The sequence below is a fragment of the Crocodylus siamensis genome, chromosome 3 (genome assembly GCF_052110815.1).
Source record: "Crocodylus siamensis isolate JL-2025a chromosome 3, ASM5211081v1, whole genome shotgun sequence".
NCBI lineage: Eukaryota > Metazoa > Chordata > Crocodylia > Crocodylidae > Crocodylus > Crocodylus siamensis.
The window spans coordinates 217,343,442-217,364,275 of record NC_143397.1 but is presented as its reverse complement, the minus strand read 5'-3'; the positions used below and the strand labels follow the sequence as shown (position 1 = coordinate 217,364,275).

Below are 20,834 nucleotides of genomic sequence, written 5' to 3'. Positions count from 1 at the left end.
CAAATACCTAGTGTCTCTCTAAATTTAAAGTTACTAAAATGGCTACAATATGATAACGTTTTGGAAAATGCTGTTAGAAAAGGAAGAACAAGGCAGGCTAACTTACTGTGTTGAATAAGCTTTGATGCATCTAGAAATTATCAATGATTTTCAACTGTGAATGTTATTGGAGGATCATTAGCACTGTGAAATGTAGACTTTTAAGATATTTCGTTTTGTACTTGAATTATGACTGCAATACGTGGGACTGATAACTGTGGGAGCTTGCTATTTGTTGGTACAGGGAGAGCCCAGGATAGTGATCCCTGGGCTCCCCCTGTACTGGCAATAAGGTGTTATAGAATCTTATACTGGATCCTACATTCACACCTCCTGCCATTCACAGGTGGCATGGCATAGCTTGAGGTGTAATTGTGTGGACTGCACATTAGCTCTCACTGTGCCTTTACCTGCATTTGTAGAGGGGTCCTTTATAACTGAGCTGCCTCCATACCAGGTGACCAGACTGCTTTAGTGCTGCCAATATAGTTAAAGTGAACCATTGTAGTATATATTTAACAAAAACTTACTGAAGCTTACAAAATAAAAAATTAAGTGAAGAGGTAGAATAACTGAATAGCTTTGATTTAAGCCACAAATAAAAAACTTCGTAGAATACATTGGTTTAAAGATACAATTCTACTCTGAGAAGTGACTATGTAAAATGGTACTTTGTCAGCAGATCTGTACTGAATCCGTTTATGATTTACTCAAAATAAGTTTTTTATATTTGTTAGTTCTATGGGGAAGACATGATTAAATGAGATAAACCACAGTCCATCTTGTGTATCAACAAAAGAACTGATTAGTCAGTTCTGTTATGTAATATCTGTACAAATGTATTAAAGATCATGGGATGATACAAATATCATGACAGCATAACTGTAGCTTGCAGAAATTTTATTACCAGCCAAAGTTTACAAGATGGTAAAAGGCTCAGGTCACAAGTTTGGCACCAGAGGAAAACTTATTTATATTTTATGAAGAATACATCTGTGGAGCACAAAACATTTGTGAAGCATCTCTAAAGCACAGAGAAACAAATACATCTGTTACCAGATTTGCCTGTCACTTTGGGATGTGCGTGTTTATTAGGGGGTACATTTCTGGGGTCTCTCTAATTCTACCAATGTGCTGCTTGTGTTACTTGTGTTTCTATATGGAGCTGTATCTCTCCCTTCTGTAAGTCCTCACCCCCAGCTGAGCTATCTTATAGGACTCAAGTTCAATGGGGCTGGGTTCCTGGAACCACTGAATCAGTCAAACACATATACACACACAGGGCACACCTGAGCTGAGCCGGGTTATTTAGCATTGACAAGGTAGCACCCTCATATGCCTTGAACTCAGTTCATCAGGGCAACAATAAAATGCAGTCAGCCACAAGCACATGGGTTAACAGAGCACATCTGAGTCAGGCCAGGTTATTCAGCACTGACAGGCTAACACCCTCAAGTGCTCTGAACTCACTTCATCCCTTATTTCAGGACAATAATAAATGCAGTTAGACACACATGCTAACAGAGTACATCTGAGCAGGCTGGGTCTGATCAGCACTTTCAGCTGATACCCTCACATGCTTCAAAACTTAGCACGTCCCAATTCCTTGTCACAATGGTCCTCGTAGTAACTCCCTTGATGAGCAGACCCCACAATAATTTTGGGCATTCCAGGGATCTTTGTGTTAGGTAAAAGAAGCGCTGCTGCAGAGCAAATGGGGAGGTCAAAGGGAAAGAAGAGTAAGTGAGGTTCAGAGAGAGAAAGAGAGCATAGCAACCAGCTGAACCATAAAAGTTATTTATTGCCAGGTATATGAACTTATGATGACACCAGTAGTAATAGCCATACAAGAGAGACAAATAAAACAGTAACAAAATTACAGTTTCAATTAGGTATTTGGGGAAGTCTAGCTCAAGTTTGTGCAGCAAAAGTCAGGTTCCTGGAGTGAGTGAGTGAGAGAGAGAGCGAGAAAGAGAGAGAGAGTTGGGTCCCACCACTCAGCAAAGCTTGAACCAGTCAAGGTGCCCAGGTGTTGTTGGATCTGGCAGACAGGCAGAGCCCTCACCACGACTGATGAAGGGATTCCAGGCAGAAAAGCAGTGGAACTGGTACAGCTTTTGGATCCAAGCACCAGGACAGAAACTTGAGCTTGGGTAGGGTTTTTGTAGAGAACTAACAATGGCTTAAGGGAGAACACTAGGTTTGTTTATGGGTAAACAATGGCCCATGTGCTGGATAATAGGAACTGATCACTCCTGGCTATGGGTGGCATAACTCTGAGGGAGCTCACAATACAGACAGGCAGATTCAGTGTTTTCAGTACCAATAAAAGGAGTCACTACTAGAATTGGTCTGATAAATGCTGAGTTGGGTGTGTGTAGACATGGGTTGATTACGATGGGAGCAGAGATCCCCCATCATGCAATGCTCCCCTGCTTCTCTGGTCCCAGAATTCAGTGTGGTTCTTGCCTTGGAATCTCTGTTCTCCATCCTGAATGCTAATGAAGGTGCTTTCCTGTCCCACTTCCCATTTAATGAGTTGTCATCCGGTTTCATCTCTGATGCCCACGAGACCAGGATAGTTGCTTCACTCTTATCAGACTTGTCTGGAGGGATTTAGATGAGTCTCCCACTGCATCTTCATTGTAAGTCCTTCCTCTAATCAGTTCTTGTTCAGGTGGCAAGGGGGGCGGGGGTGGGGCTGAGTACTTTGTGAGTCAGGTTGCGCACTGTGCCAGGGTTCTCCAAGAACACAGAGCTGAGAAGTAACAACACAGAACCTCATACTTGTTAGGTCAGGGTAGATCCACAGTTTAGTTAGCCATCATAGCAGTTAACCAAGTTACTATAAAACCAAAGGTACTGTACCTGGTTTTCAAGCTATGACATCCATTTTGTCCAGGCCAAAATATATATTGTTATGTGAACTAGCACTAGCTCATACAAGTATTGCATTTTTCACATTCAGAACCCTTTGGGATAGTATGGACTAAGTTAAAAGTACTGTGCATCTGAATACAATAATAGATTCAACCAACTCTGTGCATAGGCAGTAGAGCACAGAAAGCATGTACATAAGTAGATGGCTGTGCTAAGCTACATGTCCTTAACACAGATGCTCCACTGGGGGGAGGGAAGGGGAAAAAAAAACCTGAGCAGACTCTCCTAATGCACCCTGACCACTGGAAATTCATCATGGTTTACACCAAATGATGCTTAATAGGCTGGACTAGCAAACAGCATTTGTTTTTGCAAAACCAAAAGGCAATGTTTTGGATTGCTAACAACCTTGAGACTTAAATCTATGAGATGTTAAAGATGTGTTTACACCACAGTTCAAAAAAAATCACATAGCATCTTTACAGGAGTGTCTTTGTGTATATATGGAATAAGTGCCTCATTTCAGAGAAGCACACAATTTATTTTAAAATACAGTAAATGCTACTGACTTCAATGGGACTTAAAACCTGTTCAAACACTCTTTTGAGGAATAGGTAAGCTTACCTGCATTGGTGCATTTATAAAAAAAAATGGTGTTGCAAGGTCCTGCTGAATTAGCTTATGAAATAGTTACAAAATAGTGAAACTATTACAATGGAGTAAGTCTTTATTGAAAATATATTTTTTAAAAGACAGTCTCAGGGAGATGTTTCAAAGGAATAAGTAGTAGTTGGCACTTTACTATCTCCTGGACTTTAATCTGCCCATAAACCTTAACAGTTGTTAAAAAGCCACTTATTAAGTGGATTAAATTCCAATGGCTGGAACAGATCATATGGACATGTTCCTCATGTTAAACCATGAGGAAAAATGTCAGAAAAAGAGAACCAGAAAACACATTAAAAACTAAAGTATAGCAAAAGAGGCACTTATGCAATATTTTTATCCCCAGATCTGAAAACCATCCTGAAAGGTAAGTCTCACTACCTCTGTTTTGCCAATCTAGAAACATTAATTTGGAATTTTGGGCCAATCTTTTGTTGTGTTCAATCTGAAATATATCTGATAAACATTTTTTATAGTGAATTGAAAACAATTCTTTGAGCAATTATGGGAACACATGTAAAAGAAGATTATAACCCCAGTTAGTGTCAGATGTGCTGAAATTCTCTCTGAAAAATACACAATTCACACTCTTACTGAAGGCAATAAAAGGATTTTATCTTGTGCTGACAACAGTGCTAGTTTAACTTCCTACAGTCAAGACATGCCAAGGCATAATCTACCATTCCCTTAAGTCTTGTGGTTTAGTGTTCTAAACACAAATGCATTTGCAAATTACAGAAAAATAAAAATCTTCTGCATACAGTATAAAATGAGACAAAGTTGAATTATTTACATTAGATATTTAACATAGCACTGCAAACTAATATGCAGTTTATAAATCTTTTAATCTGTGATTAGCTCTTGGAAAAGGTCTTTCATCAAGTGAGTCAATTAAATAAGAAATCTTTCATCCACCAAGGTTTTGGATGCCAAATTCTTCTGCCCCACAGTATTTCGAATAAATCTAAAAATCTAAAAAAAAAAGTGTCATCAGAAATAAAAACGCTTAAAATAATTGAGTTTAACTCACGCAGAATAATACATCACTTATTCATTATCACGTTTGGACTTTTTATGACAGTACATCCCTTATTAACAGTGTACCATAATAAAACAAAAAGTTTTTTCTTCTTTTTTTCAAAAGCAACCAAATGTTACATGACAAATATTATTACACCCTAGCTGTTCTGACACTTAAAAGATTAAACCAGGGGCCTGTAAACTGATGATAACAAATGACCCAGTATGTTTCAGTATTGCATTAATAACAGTATAATACAAGATATTCTTCCAAGATGGAAAAAAAAAAACCTGGCTACTTATCATCATGTATAGTGTGAAGCCTTGCATGATTGTTAGGGTATTTTATGAGTTCAGAAAAGAAACCACAAAAATTTTACTATATCAGAACTTTCTAAACATGTTACTGTCCTTACAATCTAAGTTGCAAAAATCTTTACATCCAGTTAATGACACTGAGTTGTAGGGAGAAAAACAAATAAACACTTTCATACAAATACATTCATTCACTTAGGAGTTGGGCATACAATTCCCTTTAAAAGTCAGCCTTCAATATTGTGCACCATTCATTTTCACTGTTATTCTTGTTTTCTTGTTGATGCTGTTATAAATGTCCTTCATTTGCATGGTGGTAGTTGCATAGTAAAAACATCCATCTCTTTTTTGAGAAAAATTCAATACATTTTTTCTACAAACTGTTTCTTAGTTTTCTGATAACAACACATCGATGTTAAAACACAGATTATGTAACCTGTTTTGCTAAGATGCGTCTTAAAATAGTTTTTTTTAAATGCTAAATTTACCTCTTGTTGCACGTACGTGAGAATTGCCGCTAGAACAAAATTTTGGGAAGCCAAATCCACAACAGAGAAAAACAGCATGTCAAAGATGAGAAGTGTGGCCTCATTCCCGTAATAGAGCACATCACTGAATGAATGTCCTTCATCTACCGGGAAAAGGAAAACTAGTTGAAAAAGTATATTAAATTTGGTGACAGCATTATCTGTGAAGTTCACTATTACAAATCAGCCTAGCTAAACTTATTAATGGAAAATTAGGACAAGGAAGTATACCACTGCAGTATTATCATAACATCACTCCAAAAATAGCATACAAAATTTTAAAATATAGTATGCAATATGGCTTTCCACAGAGTGCAAGATTAAAAAAATACACATGGCCAGAGTCACAACTCTGTTCGTATATACCCAAATCTGAAAGTCAAAAACCAGACCATACATAGACCTGTTTGGGTTCCTTATTCCTGACATGCTCAGCAAAGGCCGACTTTGTCCCAAAGTCACCAAGCCAATTAAACATATGCTTAAATGTTTTTGCTAGCATCGGGGTCTCAAATGTTTGTGGACATACACAACAGATTTAGACCAGTGTCAAAATACATCAGGCACACATGTACTTCCCTATGCTGGAGTATGTTGCTCCATGGAGGGCTAAAGTTACCCCTCAAAGTCAGGAGTAGCTGTGTGATGTCCATAGCTGTTGTCAACTTCATCCTGGTGTAGTTCTAAACTAGTGGTTCTCAATCTTGTTAGACTCAAGGCCCCCATTTATTAGATTCAAGGCATCTCTCGGAAAATGCAAGCTCTTAGTTTTCACTTGTTTTTTCTGACAACAGAAAAATAACACAGCAATTTTTCTGTTGCAAAGACCTCAGAAAGACCAAAGCACCCTGGCTGAGAACCACTGCTCTAAGCCAGTGGGGGCCGACTTTTCTGACAGGCATGCCACAAATTAGCCTCACATCCTCCCTGAATGTCACTCCAATTCCCTTCCCCTGCCCAATTTACTGCTCTGTTTTCTGCTTCCTGCCTACTTGCCACTCTGCTGCTGTCCATTCTCTAATTTGTCATGTGCCACACACAGAGGTTGCCTGTGCCACTGATGGCTGGCATACTGCAGGTTGGCCACCCTTGCTCTAAGCAATGCAACCAGGTATTAATTGGCCTTGTGTAGAAACACTGTAATACCAACTACTGCTGGTAGGTATCGCTTCCTATTCCTTATCCTTTTGTATGGTTTAATCAACATACCTTATTCCCTACAGAGAAATCAAGCATGAATTTAGGCAAAATAGTAAGACCATTCTTTGATATCGTTCTTTACATAATTAGGTATATATATTTCAGCTATTCTTTACTGGGTCTGTATATACTTTTGAAACTTCTCTTTGCTCTAGTGCTTTACTGCCTCCCCTCCCTTCTTAAGACATCACTTTCATGTACATAGTGAGATTAAACAAAAGTAACTGTTCTACCTGATATTTAAGCTTAGGCTGTATCTGCTTTCCTCGCCCCCACAACTTAAGGAAGGGCATTCTCCCCCAATTATATAGTTGGTCTAAAATTAGAAAAGTATAGCTGAATCCAGCAAAATCCCACTTCTTTTATATTCATTGGTTCATCACAGTTATAGTGCTACTTATAAATAACAAATCAGAAATTAGTTTGATACCATTGTAAAAGATACTTTTTTCTATGGGTTCCATAAACTCCATGCCAAGAATTCGTTCAAGAAGCAACTTGTCTTTTACAATATAATCCATTTCCTTATGAACCTATAGAGGAAAAAATACCAAACAGACAAACAAACAAACAAACAAACAGTATTTTGTATTTCTGGCATTCTCACTGCTAAGGATCTCAAAATCCTTTACATAGAGTATATCTGTTTAGAACAGCAGCATATATTGAAAGAGCCTTGCTCCATTCTACTACAAAATTAATACACATTGCAAAAGGAATTGCCAGAGGCAATTTGTGTTGCACTCCTGACCAATCCACTTATTTTCTCTCTCCTGAAAAGCAGCACTGTAGTCCCAATATAATTAACAATAACCAATCTTTAACCACATATACTACAAGGTAAATCAGCATTTCTTACTTCTCACTCAGAATACTTTTTCCCTTTGTGTTTAATTTCAGTATACATACATGATCAATAAAGGAGCCAAGAAACTTGTTCATGGTGTGGTATGCCTTTGTGCTCTGCTCAAAAGTATTTGCAGATGAGTCTAAAAGCCTAGTAGGACCATGCTTCTGAAAAATAATGTGACAATGAATTTTAAGGGCAAATGCATTCTTTGTCTATTGTTTTTCTATGTAACATGGCAAAATCCCAATGTATTTACCATTATATATTATACTTACTCTTGTTAGGGTTTTGTGAATCCTATTATATTGCTGTCGCATTCTCCTTGAAATAGAAATCTGAAATGTCTGGCCATCTGTGTTGGGTAACAAACCTCTTTGACTACACAGATTTTCCTGCACATTTGAAAATGTAGAATAAAACAAATATAAACTATGGATAGACCAGAAAGGGCTAGAGCTTTTAATTTCTAGCCTATGATATACAGGAGTTTAGGAATCTGAATATCTGCATTCTTTGGCATTGCTGGGTTTACCAAGAGGTATGTTAGGCCAAGTGTCACAGGATCAAGGAGATATCCTGTGACTAATATGGGGTTAAGGAGCTGCCAATCCCTAGGGGCAGCTCCGGTGCTGGTTGCCATAGCAACCAGACAGGTCAGGTGACCAGAAGGGGGCAGGGCTGGGCCTTTATAAACGGCCCAGGCCGGAGCCAGAGGAGCAGTTCCCCTCTGGCAGCTGCAGGAGCCACAGCTCTGTGGGAGAGCTGAGCAGCAGAGTCAATGGTGGCGGTTTGGCCGGCTGCAATGATGCGAGAGAGCCAGCATTGAGAGGAGCTGGGTTTATAAGCCTGGTTTATGATTTTGTTGTAAGCTGGTAGGCTTCTGGCGTGGGTTAGAGCCGTTTGGCTTCATGGTTTAGTCATCCTTAGACTGGAGGACCGGGTGAGGCTGGAGGGGTGTGAGGAGGCCTCACGGGAACTCCCCAATAACCTGGGGGTCGCGGGTGCCCAGTAGTGGCACAGCGAGTGGTCCCAGAGTGGGGCAGCAGGCGCGAGAGGCGTGGCATAGGTCCCAGAGTGGGGCAGCGGGCGCGAGAGGCGCGGCATAGGCCCCAGAGTGGGGGGAGAAGCATGTGAAGTGTGGCAAAGTCTCCACAGAGGGCGAGGAGCGGGATAAACCCGAGAGGCAGGCCCTGTGGGGCGAGGCCTGGGCACGGCAAGCCCAGAGGCGCCGGTAGCGGGGTGCAGGTCACAGCAGCGGCCCGGGGGTGCCGGTTTCAGGGTGCAGGTTGCTTCGGCCCGGAGGCACCGGGAAAAGGGCGACAGGCACGTGACCGACCCAGGGGCGCCGGTGGAGGGGTGCCAGTGGCGTGGTAGGCCCAGGTAGATTGGAGAGGGGTGCCGGGGAGTAACAAGCCCCAGGGGCGCCAGGTGGGTGACAAGCCCGGGGGTGCCAGAGAGGGGCACCAGGGCAGGACAAGCCCGAGGGGCGCCAGAGAGAGCACTGAAGGGCAAGGGACCCAAACAACGTCCAGAGAACAGCTGCGAGGCTTAGGGCGTGCTACAGGGGAGGTAGGAGGCACACATTGCCCTTAAGGCAGGGGTGCACTGAGGCACCCCATACGGAGTAGGGGTAGTAACACTCACACCGTTCACCAGGGGATAAAAGCAGCCTCCCATCTGAACTAAGTGTCATCAAAGACGTGGCGGGCGAGAACCAGAGGGTGCTGAATCACCTTGAGTGACGGTAGGGGGTGATAGGGAGTGCACGGCCACTCCTAGGCCCTACTCTCTCACATCAAGAAATACTGACTCCATCTATCATTAAACGTAAATTTCACTTTTGGTCAGCCTACAGTGTCAAAGGTTCTAGAACACCTTTTGATCTTCACACACTCTAACTTGTCATTACAAGCCTACAGTTTTGTTTCATTCTTTCCTTTCACCTTTGTTCTTTAAATTCTTGGCTCTTTTCATCATTTCCTTTAATCTTACTTAATCTCCCCCCAACAGAACAGATAAATATATATTTTTAAAATATATTTCCAAAAAGTAAAAACATAGTTCTTTTAAAATTAATTTGCAATAGGCAATTATGGGGAAAATAAGTCAATCTGTATACAAATTGAGATCTGCCTCTTTATCCACATCTCTTTATAAATATTTCTTTACACAAGACCAAGAGATTCTAAGACAGGCTGCAACTCGGGAAGCAGCAGCTGGAAGGAGAGGAATCAGGCACACGCGTGTCCCGCACGCACGTGTGCCCCATAACTAACTTCTGACCAGAGGCAGCGGCGGCGGCAGCAGCAGCAGCAGAGGAATCGGCAGCGGGGGCAGCAGCAGCTGATCCCCCGAAGGTAAGTGGGGCGGAGGGCCTCGGCACAGCTGAGCCGGATCCGGAGGGGAAGCCCCCGTGTCCCATATAGCTGAGCCGGTAGGGAGCCGCGCTCCCGAGCCGCGCAGCGTGAACAGAGCGTGCAAACAGGCGCGCTCTGTAAGAGCGCGCCGGCGTTTGCGCAGGCGTTCGTGCTGGCGGGCGGGCCGGGAGGGCCAGGAGTGGGACTCCTGTACGGGTAGGACATAGACACCACACAGGTCTACAAACAGCAGCTTAGAATGGTGTCTACGAGGACTGCTGCTAGGGCCTCTGCCCGGGGGGACAAGGCTAACCGGGGCTGGTCTGAGGCCTCCACCCAGACTGAGCCCATGGGGGAGCTGATGTCCCCCTACCTCCTGGCCTGCGGGGGATCCCCAGCAGGGCCGGGGGGGGCAGAGATTGGGAGCCCCCACACCTGTCCGGCAGGTGCCCGGCTTAGGGCTCTGGAGGCACAGGTGAGGGAGCTCCAGGAGGAGGTTAGCAGGCTGAGGGGGATCAGGGAGGCGGAGGAGGAAATTGACAGTTATTTCCTTTCCCTGCAGGACCAGGCACCCAAGGAAGAAGCAGCCCAGGGAAGGACCTCCACAGCAGAGTGGCAGACGGTCACAGCCAGGACCGGAGCAGCTCGCAGCTCGCAGGTACCAGCTTCTCCAGTCCGACTGGAGAACAGGTACGAGGCCTTGGCGATTCTGCAGGAGATGGAAAGGGAGGAGGAAACCCTTGGGCAGGAAGAAACGCCACATTCTTCACACTCCAAACAGATCAAGAGATCCGAGAGGACCCAGAAGAGGAGGAGACGCGTGCTCGTCATAGGCGATTCCATCCTGAGAGGTGCGGAGGGGCCCATTTGTCGCCAGGACCCTTCAGCACGACAGGTCTACTGCCTGCCTGGAGCTAAGATTCGGGATGTGACAGAGGTAATCCAGGCCAGGATCAAGCCCACCGATTACTACCCCCTGGTCCTTGTCCATGTGGGTACTAATGATGCGGCCAGGAGAACCCCCGATCACCTGATGGCGGACTACCAGGCTCTGGGCGGCGTGCTGAGGGAATTCGGGGCACAGGTGGTATTCTCTTCCATCCTACCAGTGAATGGACGCAGCAGACGGCATGAGAACTGCATCCGAGAGACCAACTGGCGGCTTCAGCAGTGGTGTCTCGAGGCAGGCTTCGGCTTCCTGGACAATGACCCACACATTACAACGAGGGTCATGCTCAGCTGGGATGGGCTTCACCTGTCCCCCAAAGGTAAGCGTGTGTTTTCTTACAGGTTGGCGGATCTCCTCCGGCGGGCTTTAAACTAGGCTTGTCGGGGGGAGGGGAAGATGAGGGCGGGGGAGGCTGTGGACCACCAAACCAGGTGGCACCAACAAGGACAGCCCAGCCTGAAGAAAGAGAGCTTTGGGAACATGAAAGACAGGGGGTGGACAGCAATACGGCACAGGTAAGGAACGAGAAGGTAAGAGACAAGGAGCCCTTTGGGACTTGGAGCGGGGGGGCAGCAAAGGCACCAGTCGCAGGGCTCAAGTGCCTATATACTAATGCTAGGAGCATGGGGAACAAGCAGGATGAACTAGCGCTCCTGGTTGCACTAAACGCCTATGACTTAGTGGGGCTGACGGAAACCTGGTGGGATCCATCCCATGACTGGGCGGTACATATCGAGGGCTATAGATTGTACAGAAAGGACAGAGTGGGGAAAAGGGGGGGAGGGGTTGCGCTCTATGTTAAGGAGCAATATACATCAACCCTCATCAAGACAGAATCAAAGGATGAGGAAGTAGAAGGACTGTGGGTTAGGCTAAATGGGGGGCAAGGAGAAAAGGATTTGGTGGTAGGGGTCTGCTACAGACCCCCACATCAAGGGGAAGAAACAGATTTGGGGCTCCTGAGGCAACTCTCGGAGACCATAAAAGCTAAAGAGGCGGTGGTCATGGGGGACCTAAACTACCCGGACATCTGTTGGGAGACACAGACAGCGAAGTCCCACCGCTCACGCAGGTTTCTAACCTGTGTACAGGACCTCCACCTGACGCAGGAGGTACATGGTCCCACTAGGGGGAATGCCTTACTGGATCTGGTATTGGCAACGGGGGATGACATAGTAGGGGACCTACAGATCGGTAGCCATCTGGGGGACAGTGATCACCTAAAAATACAATTCAACATAAGGCGTTGAGTGGGTAAGATAACTAGTAGGGTGAACGTGCTGGACTTTAGGAAAGCTGATTTCAGTGAACTCAAGCGATTAGTGAAAGACACACTACAGAGTAGTAGTTTTGAAATGATGGGAGCCCAAGAAGGGTGGCTGTGCCTTAAGGAAACTATCCTTCGAGCACAAAGCGAGACGATCCCTGTGAGAGGTAAAAGAGGGAAAGGGGCCAGGAGGCTTCCCTGGCTGACCAGAGAAATCCAGGGCAGACTAAGGGCCAAAAGGGGAGCACATAAAAAGTGGAAACAGGGAGAGATCACCAAAGAGGAATATACCTCTTCTGCTTGTGCTTGTAGGGAGGCAGTTAGACAGGCCAAAGCTACCATGGAGCTGAGGATGGCAACCCAAGTAAAAGACAGTAAGAAATTGTTTTTTAGATATATAGGGAGTAAAAGGAAGGCCCAGGGAGGAATAGGACCTCTGCTAAATGGGCAGAAACAATTGGTGACGGACAGAGGGGACAAGGCTGAACTCCTCAACGAGTTCTTCGCCTCAGTGTTCCTAAGCGAGAGGCATGACAAGTCTCTCACTGGGAGTGTAGGGAGGCAGCAGCAAGGCACCAGACTTCCATGCGTGGACCCTGAGGTGGTGCAGGGTCACTTGGAAGAACTGGATGCCTTTAAGTCGGCAGGCCCGCATGAGCTCCATCCGAGGGTACTGAAGGCACTGGCCGACATCATTGCAGAGCCACTGGCGGGAATATTTGAACGCTCGTGGCGCACGGGTCAAGTCCCAGAGGACTGGAAAAGGGCCAATGTGGTTCCCATTTTCAAGAAGGGGAGGAAGGAGGACCCGGGCAACTATAGGCCAGTTAGTCTCACCTCTATCCTTGGCAAAGTCTTTGAAAAAATTATCAAGGCTCACATTTGTGAGAGCCCGGCAGGGCAAGTTATGCTGAGGGGAAACCAGCATGGGTTCGTGGCAGGCAGATCGTGCCTGACCAATCTAGTCTCTTTTTATGACCAGGTTACAAAACGCCTCGACGCAGGAGGAGGGGTGGATGTCGTATACTTGGACTTCAGGAAGGCCTTTGATACGGTATCCCACCCCATACTGGTGAACAAGTTAAGGGGCTGTGACTTGGATGACTGCACAGTCCGGTGGGTGGAGAATTGGCTGGAGGGTCGCACCCAGAGAGTCGTGGTGGATGGGTCGGTTTCGACCTGGAAGGGTGTGGGCAGTGGGGTCCCGCAGGGCTCGGTCCTTGGACCGATACTCTTTAATGTCTTCATCAGCAACTTGGATGAGGGAGTGAAATGTACTCTGTCCAAGTTTGCAGATGACACTAAGCTATGGGGCGAAGTGGACACGCCGGAGGGCAGGGAGCAGCTGCAAGCAGACCTGGACAGGTTAGACAAGTGGGCAGAAAACAACAGAATGCAGTTCAACAAGGAGAAATGCAAAGTGCTGCATCTAGGGATGAAAAATGTCCAGCGCACCTACAGCCTAGGAAATGACCTGCTGGGTGGCACGGAAGTGGAAAGGGATCTTGGAGTCCTAGTGGACTCCAAGATGAACATGAGTCGGCAGTGTGACGAAACCATCAGAAAAGCCAATGGCACTTTATCGTGCATCAGCAGATGCATGACAAATAGGTCCAAGGAGGTGATACTTCCCCTCTATCGGGCGCTGGTCAGACCGCAGCTGGAGTACTGCGTGCAATTCTGGGCGCTGCACTTCACGAAGGATGCGGATAATCTGGAGAGGGTCCAGAGAAGGGCCACTCGTATGGTTAAGGGCCTGCAGGCCAAGCCCTACGAGGAGAGACTAGAGAAACTGGACCTTTTCAGCCTCCGCAAGAGAAGGTTGAGAGGCAACCTGGTGGCTGCCTATAAGTTCATCAGGGGGGCACAGAAGGGAATTGGTGAGTATTTATTCACCAAGGCCCCCCCGGGGGTTACAAGAAATAATGGCCACAAGCTAGAAGACAGCAGATTTAGATTGGCTATTAGGAGGAACTTCTTCACAGTTCGAGTGGCCAGGGTCTGGAACGGGCTCCCAAGGGAGGTGGTGCTCTCCCCTACCCTGGGGGTCTTCAAGCGAAGGCTGGATGTGTATCTGGCTGGGGTAATGTAGGCCCAGCACTCTTTCCTGCTTATGCAGGGGGTTGGACTCGATCTATTGAGGTCCCTTCCGACCCTAGCATCTATGAATCTATGAATCTATAGCAGAAATATGATACCTAATTAACTGAGAAATAAATATATTTTAGAATAGCTGGAGTTTTATAGCATGGACATCATTCTTTGCATCAGCAGAACTAATGTGACAATTTGTTTTCTCAGGACAAACCATCACACTTCTCTCCCCACGAGTTCAATACAGTACCCAAGTGTGCACCCACAATCATACATTATGCATAGAATTATATACAAAAAAGTTAGGAAACAGGGATAAAAAGATTAATTTCCTTTTCATACCGCTTCTCTTTTTAGGTTCATATTCATTTCTTCCATATTGGTATCGGCATGTCCATGCACAGACCGACCATGGATATAATATCCAAAGCAGCTATGTGACAAGAGAAATACTGAAATCTAAAAAATAAAAGAAAGAGGCTGAAAAACAATTTTTTAATACATTATTTCAAAACTTTAAGGGCAGTGATGGAGACCACCAATGACAGCCTTACTTCATGTACAAAATAGGCAGTGATTTAGGACAGTGGTGCTCAACCTATGCCTCCTGGGCCAGATAAGTGGTACAGGGTCAGTATGCAGGCTGCATCCAGTGTGGGGTTGGTGTGCCGATGTGATATGGTAAATGGGCCAAGCCCCAGGCTCTAGATCTGGGCAAAGCATCCACACAAGTCCATGCCATCTGGCTTCCGGGGCTCCTCACAGGTCCAGAAATTGACTATAGCTGTGGCAATTAACACTTCTACCACTCTCCTACTGCCAAGTTTCCAGATGCATAGGAGGACACATTAAAATATGTGGCAGAAAAACATCTGGCAACAATTTATAAGCAATATTTAAAGTTTCACTTGAGTCAGAGATCTGTTGTCATCAGTTCTAGAGTTCAGATTATTAACAAGCAAGTGCCAAAAGCTATTCTTTTTTAAAAAAAAGAACTTTGAAAAAAAATCTCCAACTTCTATTCTCAGACAAGAGACGAAAAAAATAAGTCTGATTGTTTTAGGTCAACTCCCACTGATCTAGGCAGTGGACACTGTTCATTTATACCATAAAACATGGGTTCTTAAAACAACCTTGATCTACTCCATGTAGGAAACATGGATCTAGATTCAGTTCTCAAACTCCGAAAGCCAGCAAAATTTTTATGGAGAAAGTACGTGCATAGGAGGAGGGCTCAAAAATGGAAAAGTACTCCATGCTAGAAATGGGGTTGCTGCAACGCAAAGTCTCAAAGTCAGAGGATTTAAATTGGGGAACTGCGAGGAACTCAGGTGGAAGACACTAAATGAGAATGCAAGGGAAAAATGGCACAGTTCATAGGAAAGGAAACTAAGGGACAAGAAAAACTCACAGCAGAAACTGTAACCATGAAAATATTAGCAGAGAGGGTCTAGAAGGAAAGAGCCCCATAGTACAAAAAACGCAGAGGTACGATAAATGGGCTCCAGGCTTTTCTTCTGTCCTGATTTGTTATTGCTTGATTCCCAAACATGGCCATGAAGAATCAGTTGCAAGAATATTCTAGAGACATATATCTAAAGCCTTATATGATATTTATAAGTGATCACTTTTTAGAAAATAAGCCTCATTAAACAAATAATATGAAGTCTTCTTGTAGGACACAGTAGAACAAAACAAAACAAATCTGCAAACGTCTCATGAGCTGGTTAAGGATATTAATTTGAAGAACCTCTAAAACCACACAAAATAAAATTTCTTAACATTCTCTAATCTATTAAGCCATTAAAAATACCAATAGCAGGAATAAGATAAAAAAGTACTTACATTGCTCATAGAGCATAAATCAACAAATTGTCTTATTTTATCTTCTATGAATCTCTCATAGAACATAGCAAAAAATATCATCTGAAAAAAAAAAAAAGAAACAAACCAGAATTTTTTGTATTAATACATGAGCTTTGACTTCATTTTTGTCTACAGTGCAGCTGGCTTAGCAGTGCATAATTCACATATGACAAACTGGAATTGTCAGCTGTCCCTGGGCTCAGTTAAACTGGACTACCAAGGAGCAAAGCTCTAGCAATTGCTTGTTTTTAAAACTTGAAACCAACTCAACAGGATTGAAAAAAACTAAAGGTGGTAGAGAACTGAAGATGGCAACCCGAAGACAAGATCTTTCAAGTCTGTGAGATCCTCTGAGAGTCTGACCAAATTTTAAAGTGATAACACGCAAAATAAGCTGCAGGTCCATTATATGGCAAAGCACCTTTCACACAAGCTTACAGCTTTGCTGAACAGGGAGGGGGTATTGATGTTTTTAAGTCAAATATCTGTAAGTGCTTTGATAATTCAAATCACATGTACTAGAATTGTACCTGTAACATGGCAATGACAAGCCAGACAGCGGAAGACACACCAAATCTCAGAATGCAGCTCCAGGGAGCGATGTAACTCTCGCTGCTTCTTGTCAGACTTGAAGAGGAATCCATTAGAGCCAGGTTTGAAAACCCCACAACCTGAAGAGATTAAAAGAAAGTCTAAAAGCTTCATTGGGGTAGACAAATACAGCAAGGAATAGCACTGGTAAAGGCTCTGCTGTTTTGACTGTAACTTCATCTTCTTTACAGTGGTTGCAACAGGACGGGAACTTGGGTCGCCGTGCTCCTCCTTAATTACCATCTATACCGCGCCAAGCTGCCTATCTGCACCTCACAATCTCACCTACCACATCTTTGGTCTTATGTGAATTATAGGGAAGCTACCTTTAGTCTTCCTGGTCATGGTTCTCCTGTCCTATACTGGGCCCGTATTCCCGAATGGGGTTCAGGTGCACCCCAGCCTTATGGGCTCTGCATGGCTCCAACTACCCCTGTACCATGCCCCAAGCCTCGCGGATGTACTGGGCGTTCTTCAGTCTTATAAGATGCCTTCTCACACTGCCTTCTCTCTCAGGGCTTCTCGCACTGCCCACCCTCTGGGGCTGGGGCTCCTACACTGATGTGGTTCCCATATGAGGCCTTCTCCATCCCCTTATAGCCTCACCCGGTCCTCCGGTCTTACAACAACAGCAAAACAGTAACACAAGCCCCTGGGCTATAACACAAAGCTAAACTGCCTGGCTAACCTCCTTTGAGTCGCCTTCTGTGGATGCTCCATCCTTCATTAGCATAACTGACTGCTCGCATTCATGCCCTTCCCCTTTGCTTAGTCAGACAACACTCCTTCTCCTTGGCTGCCAGCCGAGAACCCCTCTCTCAGCCTCCAGCCTGTGCTTTATAGAAGTCAGCCCTGCCCCTTCCAGTCAGCTGACTCAACAGGTGTGGGTCCCTAGCCCCTCCTGGTTGCCCTGGCAGCCGGCACCTGGTGGCCATTCCTGCTCTTCAAGTAGCAGGCACCTCTGCCCTGCTACAGTGGTAAAGTAAGCTTAAGTGGGCTTACATTTAACTTAAGTAAGTAGTAAAATTACAAAAAAGCAGATGCTGGGAATGCTAACACATGCATTATAACATAGTTCAATTATGTGAACCATTACTTGTATTTATTTTGAAAGCTCAGCTGTCAACAGGCTAATACTTTGGACAACTCAAAAGTGCTTTTTATTGAGAGAATCAATACAACTTCTTTTTTTTTTTGAAAATTCTTCCCTGCTAAGTTAGTGTAAGAATTTTTTTTCAAAAAAAGAAAAAAAAGGATATTTCCCCCAATTTCTTCATAGCGGAATCAATTTTATTGAGGCTAACCTAAAAAAAAAGGGAAGAGCTACAATTTCAGCCCAAGAAGTGAAAGTTATGCAGATAAGAAGCATCTGACAAGTTGAATTAAAAGTGCATTAGCAATCTTAATTAGTCTTGTTACTAGAGAGCCATTTCTACCACTTGCATGTTACAGACAGAGCAGGTAGCAATGCCTGTAAGTTAAGAGTTTTTCCCACATTTTCCTTTGTAACTCCCCATTTTCAATTGCTTATAAATCAAGCTTCAATCTGAGAGTGTTTGCATGTCAGTTTTCTATGCCAAGCTGAATTTTTGTGGAAAATTTCAGCAAAAACATTCACTTGTCTTTCAGAATGAAGTTAAGAGGAAACACATCCATTTGCCCATGAAAATAAAATACTTCAATTGCCTCATTGGGATGTTTTGGGGCAGGGATGTGAAATTCAGCAGGAGGTGCTCTTTGGGTCAGGGATTTTGCCATCCCCAAGAAAATCTGCCCAAATTACGAGCCTTTGAGAGAAACCTCAAGATTTGTGTTCTGTAGAGACGTGTTCATATGAACCAACTCCATTCTCCCAAGGTTCTGCACCGAATATGATTCAACCCAGAACTAAACATACAAGGGTTGAACCGGACTTTTTTCTGCTTCTGTTTTGTTTGTGCTCCCAATGCTTCTCCAAATGCTGCCTGTCCAATGGCATAAAAACTTGGTCTTTTCCATTTACATTCCATTAACCATGGTGGAGGACTAGACAAACCTCCTAGCAAGACTTTTTACTTGAAATGTCAAATTTTGAGCAATAAAGTAGTACTCCCCTTCCTGGGTCAGGGATTGTATGTAATGCTCCCCCTGCGACAGACCATGGGTAAAGGAGTATAGGATAGGAAACTGAACCCAGACTTCCCTTGTAGCAATGAATAGCACTGCCACCAGGTACCTAAATTAGTCCTCTCCTATCTTTAGATGCATGCTATGGCGAAAAGTAGAAATACTGCATGGAGAAAACAGCAAAAAATGCTAAATCAAGCAGAAGCATTACAACATGGAAACCAAAATACTACATTGAACAACACATTCCTCACTAGTAATTGTAAGATAAGTTTCCTATGTTTATATTTACATGAGAAAGTTCTTCTGGCCAAGAGCAGCCAATAGTACCGAGTTGCCAAATCATGCACACACTACTGTGTTTACGCTGGCACTACAGTGCCTCACTGAGTATCTGTCAGCTGAAAGCAAGGTACTTCATCAGTAGCATCCCACTGAATTCTGTGGCACCTTCTGAAACCAGGAAACCAGTGGGATTTAGAAACAACACATTACAGGAAGTTGATGTCACACTGACTGGAATGTGGGTGCTTGGGGTCCACCTCCCATAATGCCTTTTTCTTCACAGCTTCCTTTACACAGGGATGTCAAAAATAGAAATGACCAGGTAATTTCACTTCCCAGTTCACAAAGATCGCTTGATAGCTACTGCTCAAATTTAATATGGGCAACGAAGGAGACTATTCTGGGATAAGGAGAGCACTAGAGATAGTTTTGTAGATTACTGAATAATTGAATGCATACAGAAAGAGCCGAAAGACAAAATAAAAATGCTGTTACCACATATAGCCTTAGATAGCTAGAGTTCATGACTCCCTTAATCCATTCAAGAACATTTTACCAATGAATGACATTTCAATCTGTAAAATAATTAAGGGAGGTCTTTTTTAAACAAGTTCCCATAATGGAATATTTCAGTGATACAAGTGGTAAGGTATACAATGGTCCATAGCAAAACAGTGGTTTCTTTTACCAGGTCTTCTTTTTCAAGTGAATGTTTGAAAGTCATCCATCACTTCTTTGGGGTTGCTAACATCAACAAACTACCTTTCAAGTTACAGAAAGAATATAAATATTTAAAAAATACCTCCAGAAAGAAAAGAACTGCAAGTACTTGAAAGAGTGGATTTATTTTTCTCACAGTCTGAATTTCATTCCATTCATTGGCTAGAAAATATGTCCTCCAGATGCTCACAGGTGCAGTAGCACTTCTAATGCCACCTTCACCTAAAAATTAAAAATGGAGTAAAACTTTAGATTTTTATACTTTGAAGGTGCTTCCAGATGACAGCATGTGATTGTGATGCTGCAAGAGACATATGCCGGAACAAAAAAACCATTCCCCAAGCCGCAAATTTGCAGCATGGGGGCAAAAAATACCCCAGGCAAAAAAAGCAGGGCAGGACTGAGGCAATGGAGGCTCAGGTCCTCCACAGAGCTGCTCTGGCAGCCAGCCAGAGTATCTCTACAGCTGGGCCCTTGCCCTGGTGGTGAAGCATGCTGCCTGCCTGTGCAGGGCAGGCAGTGTGTCAGCTTCAGGGAGCTGGACCGGGGCTCTGTACCAGGAGGCAGGTGGTGAAGGGAGCTGGAGGAGGAGGGAGGGGACCATGGGGGGTATCCCTGCTGGCCCCATCCCCGCCCTCTCCCCCAGCCCCTCGGATTGCTGCCCCGCCTGGCCCCATCCCCCGCCTTCTCCCCTAGTTCCCCACAATAGCTGCTCCACCCAGCCCCATCCATCCCCTGCCTGCCCCATCCCCTCAATGGCTGCCCTGCCCAGCCCCACCCCCACCCACTCCTCTACCCCTCCATCGGCAGCCATCGGTGGGGGGGAAGGAGCAGCGATCCGGGGGGCTGGGTGGGGATGGCGGCAGCCCTACAGGGGTCATGTGGCAGCCTCCACCCCCCAGGCCTCCCATGATCCACCCACACCTACACATGCACTCCATGGCCCCCCACATCCCTCCATCCCACCCCACTCCTGCAAACCCCACATTCCCCCAGCATATACTCTGTATGTCCAGCTGCCAGACAGGATGAGACCTGCTGGCAGAAGCTGTAGCTGTAGGGGCAGCTGTCCCCACATCCTGGTTAGTGAAGGGATCAGGGG

General features: G+C 44.7%; 1 protein-coding gene across 2 annotated transcripts in view; it reads right to left on the bottom strand.

Moving 5' to 3' along the window:
- Positions 1–917: 917 nt before the first annotated feature.
- Positions 918–20,834, bottom strand: part of TMEM67 (transmembrane protein 67) — a 52,089-nt gene continuing 32,172 nt past the window's right edge. For both annotated transcript variants that reach the window (XM_090040331.1, XM_090040333.1), the window contains exons 20-28: positions 19,815–19,954; positions 16,561–16,701; positions 16,010–16,090; positions 14,507–14,623; positions 7,773–7,889; positions 7,557–7,661; positions 7,078–7,180; positions 5,409–5,551; positions 918–4,557 (exon numbers count right to left, since the gene is read on the bottom strand). In XM_090040331.1, coding sequence (XP_089896457.1) covers positions 4,477–4,557; positions 5,409–5,551; positions 7,078–7,180; positions 7,557–7,661; positions 7,773–7,889; positions 14,507–14,623; positions 16,010–16,090; positions 16,561–16,701; positions 19,815–19,954 — 1,028 coding nt within the window. In that variant the 3' untranslated portion in view covers positions 918–4,476. The remainder of the gene's footprint in view (positions 4,558–5,408; positions 5,552–7,077; positions 7,181–7,556; positions 7,662–7,772; positions 7,890–14,506; positions 14,624–16,009; positions 16,091–16,560; positions 16,702–19,814; positions 19,955–20,834) is intronic.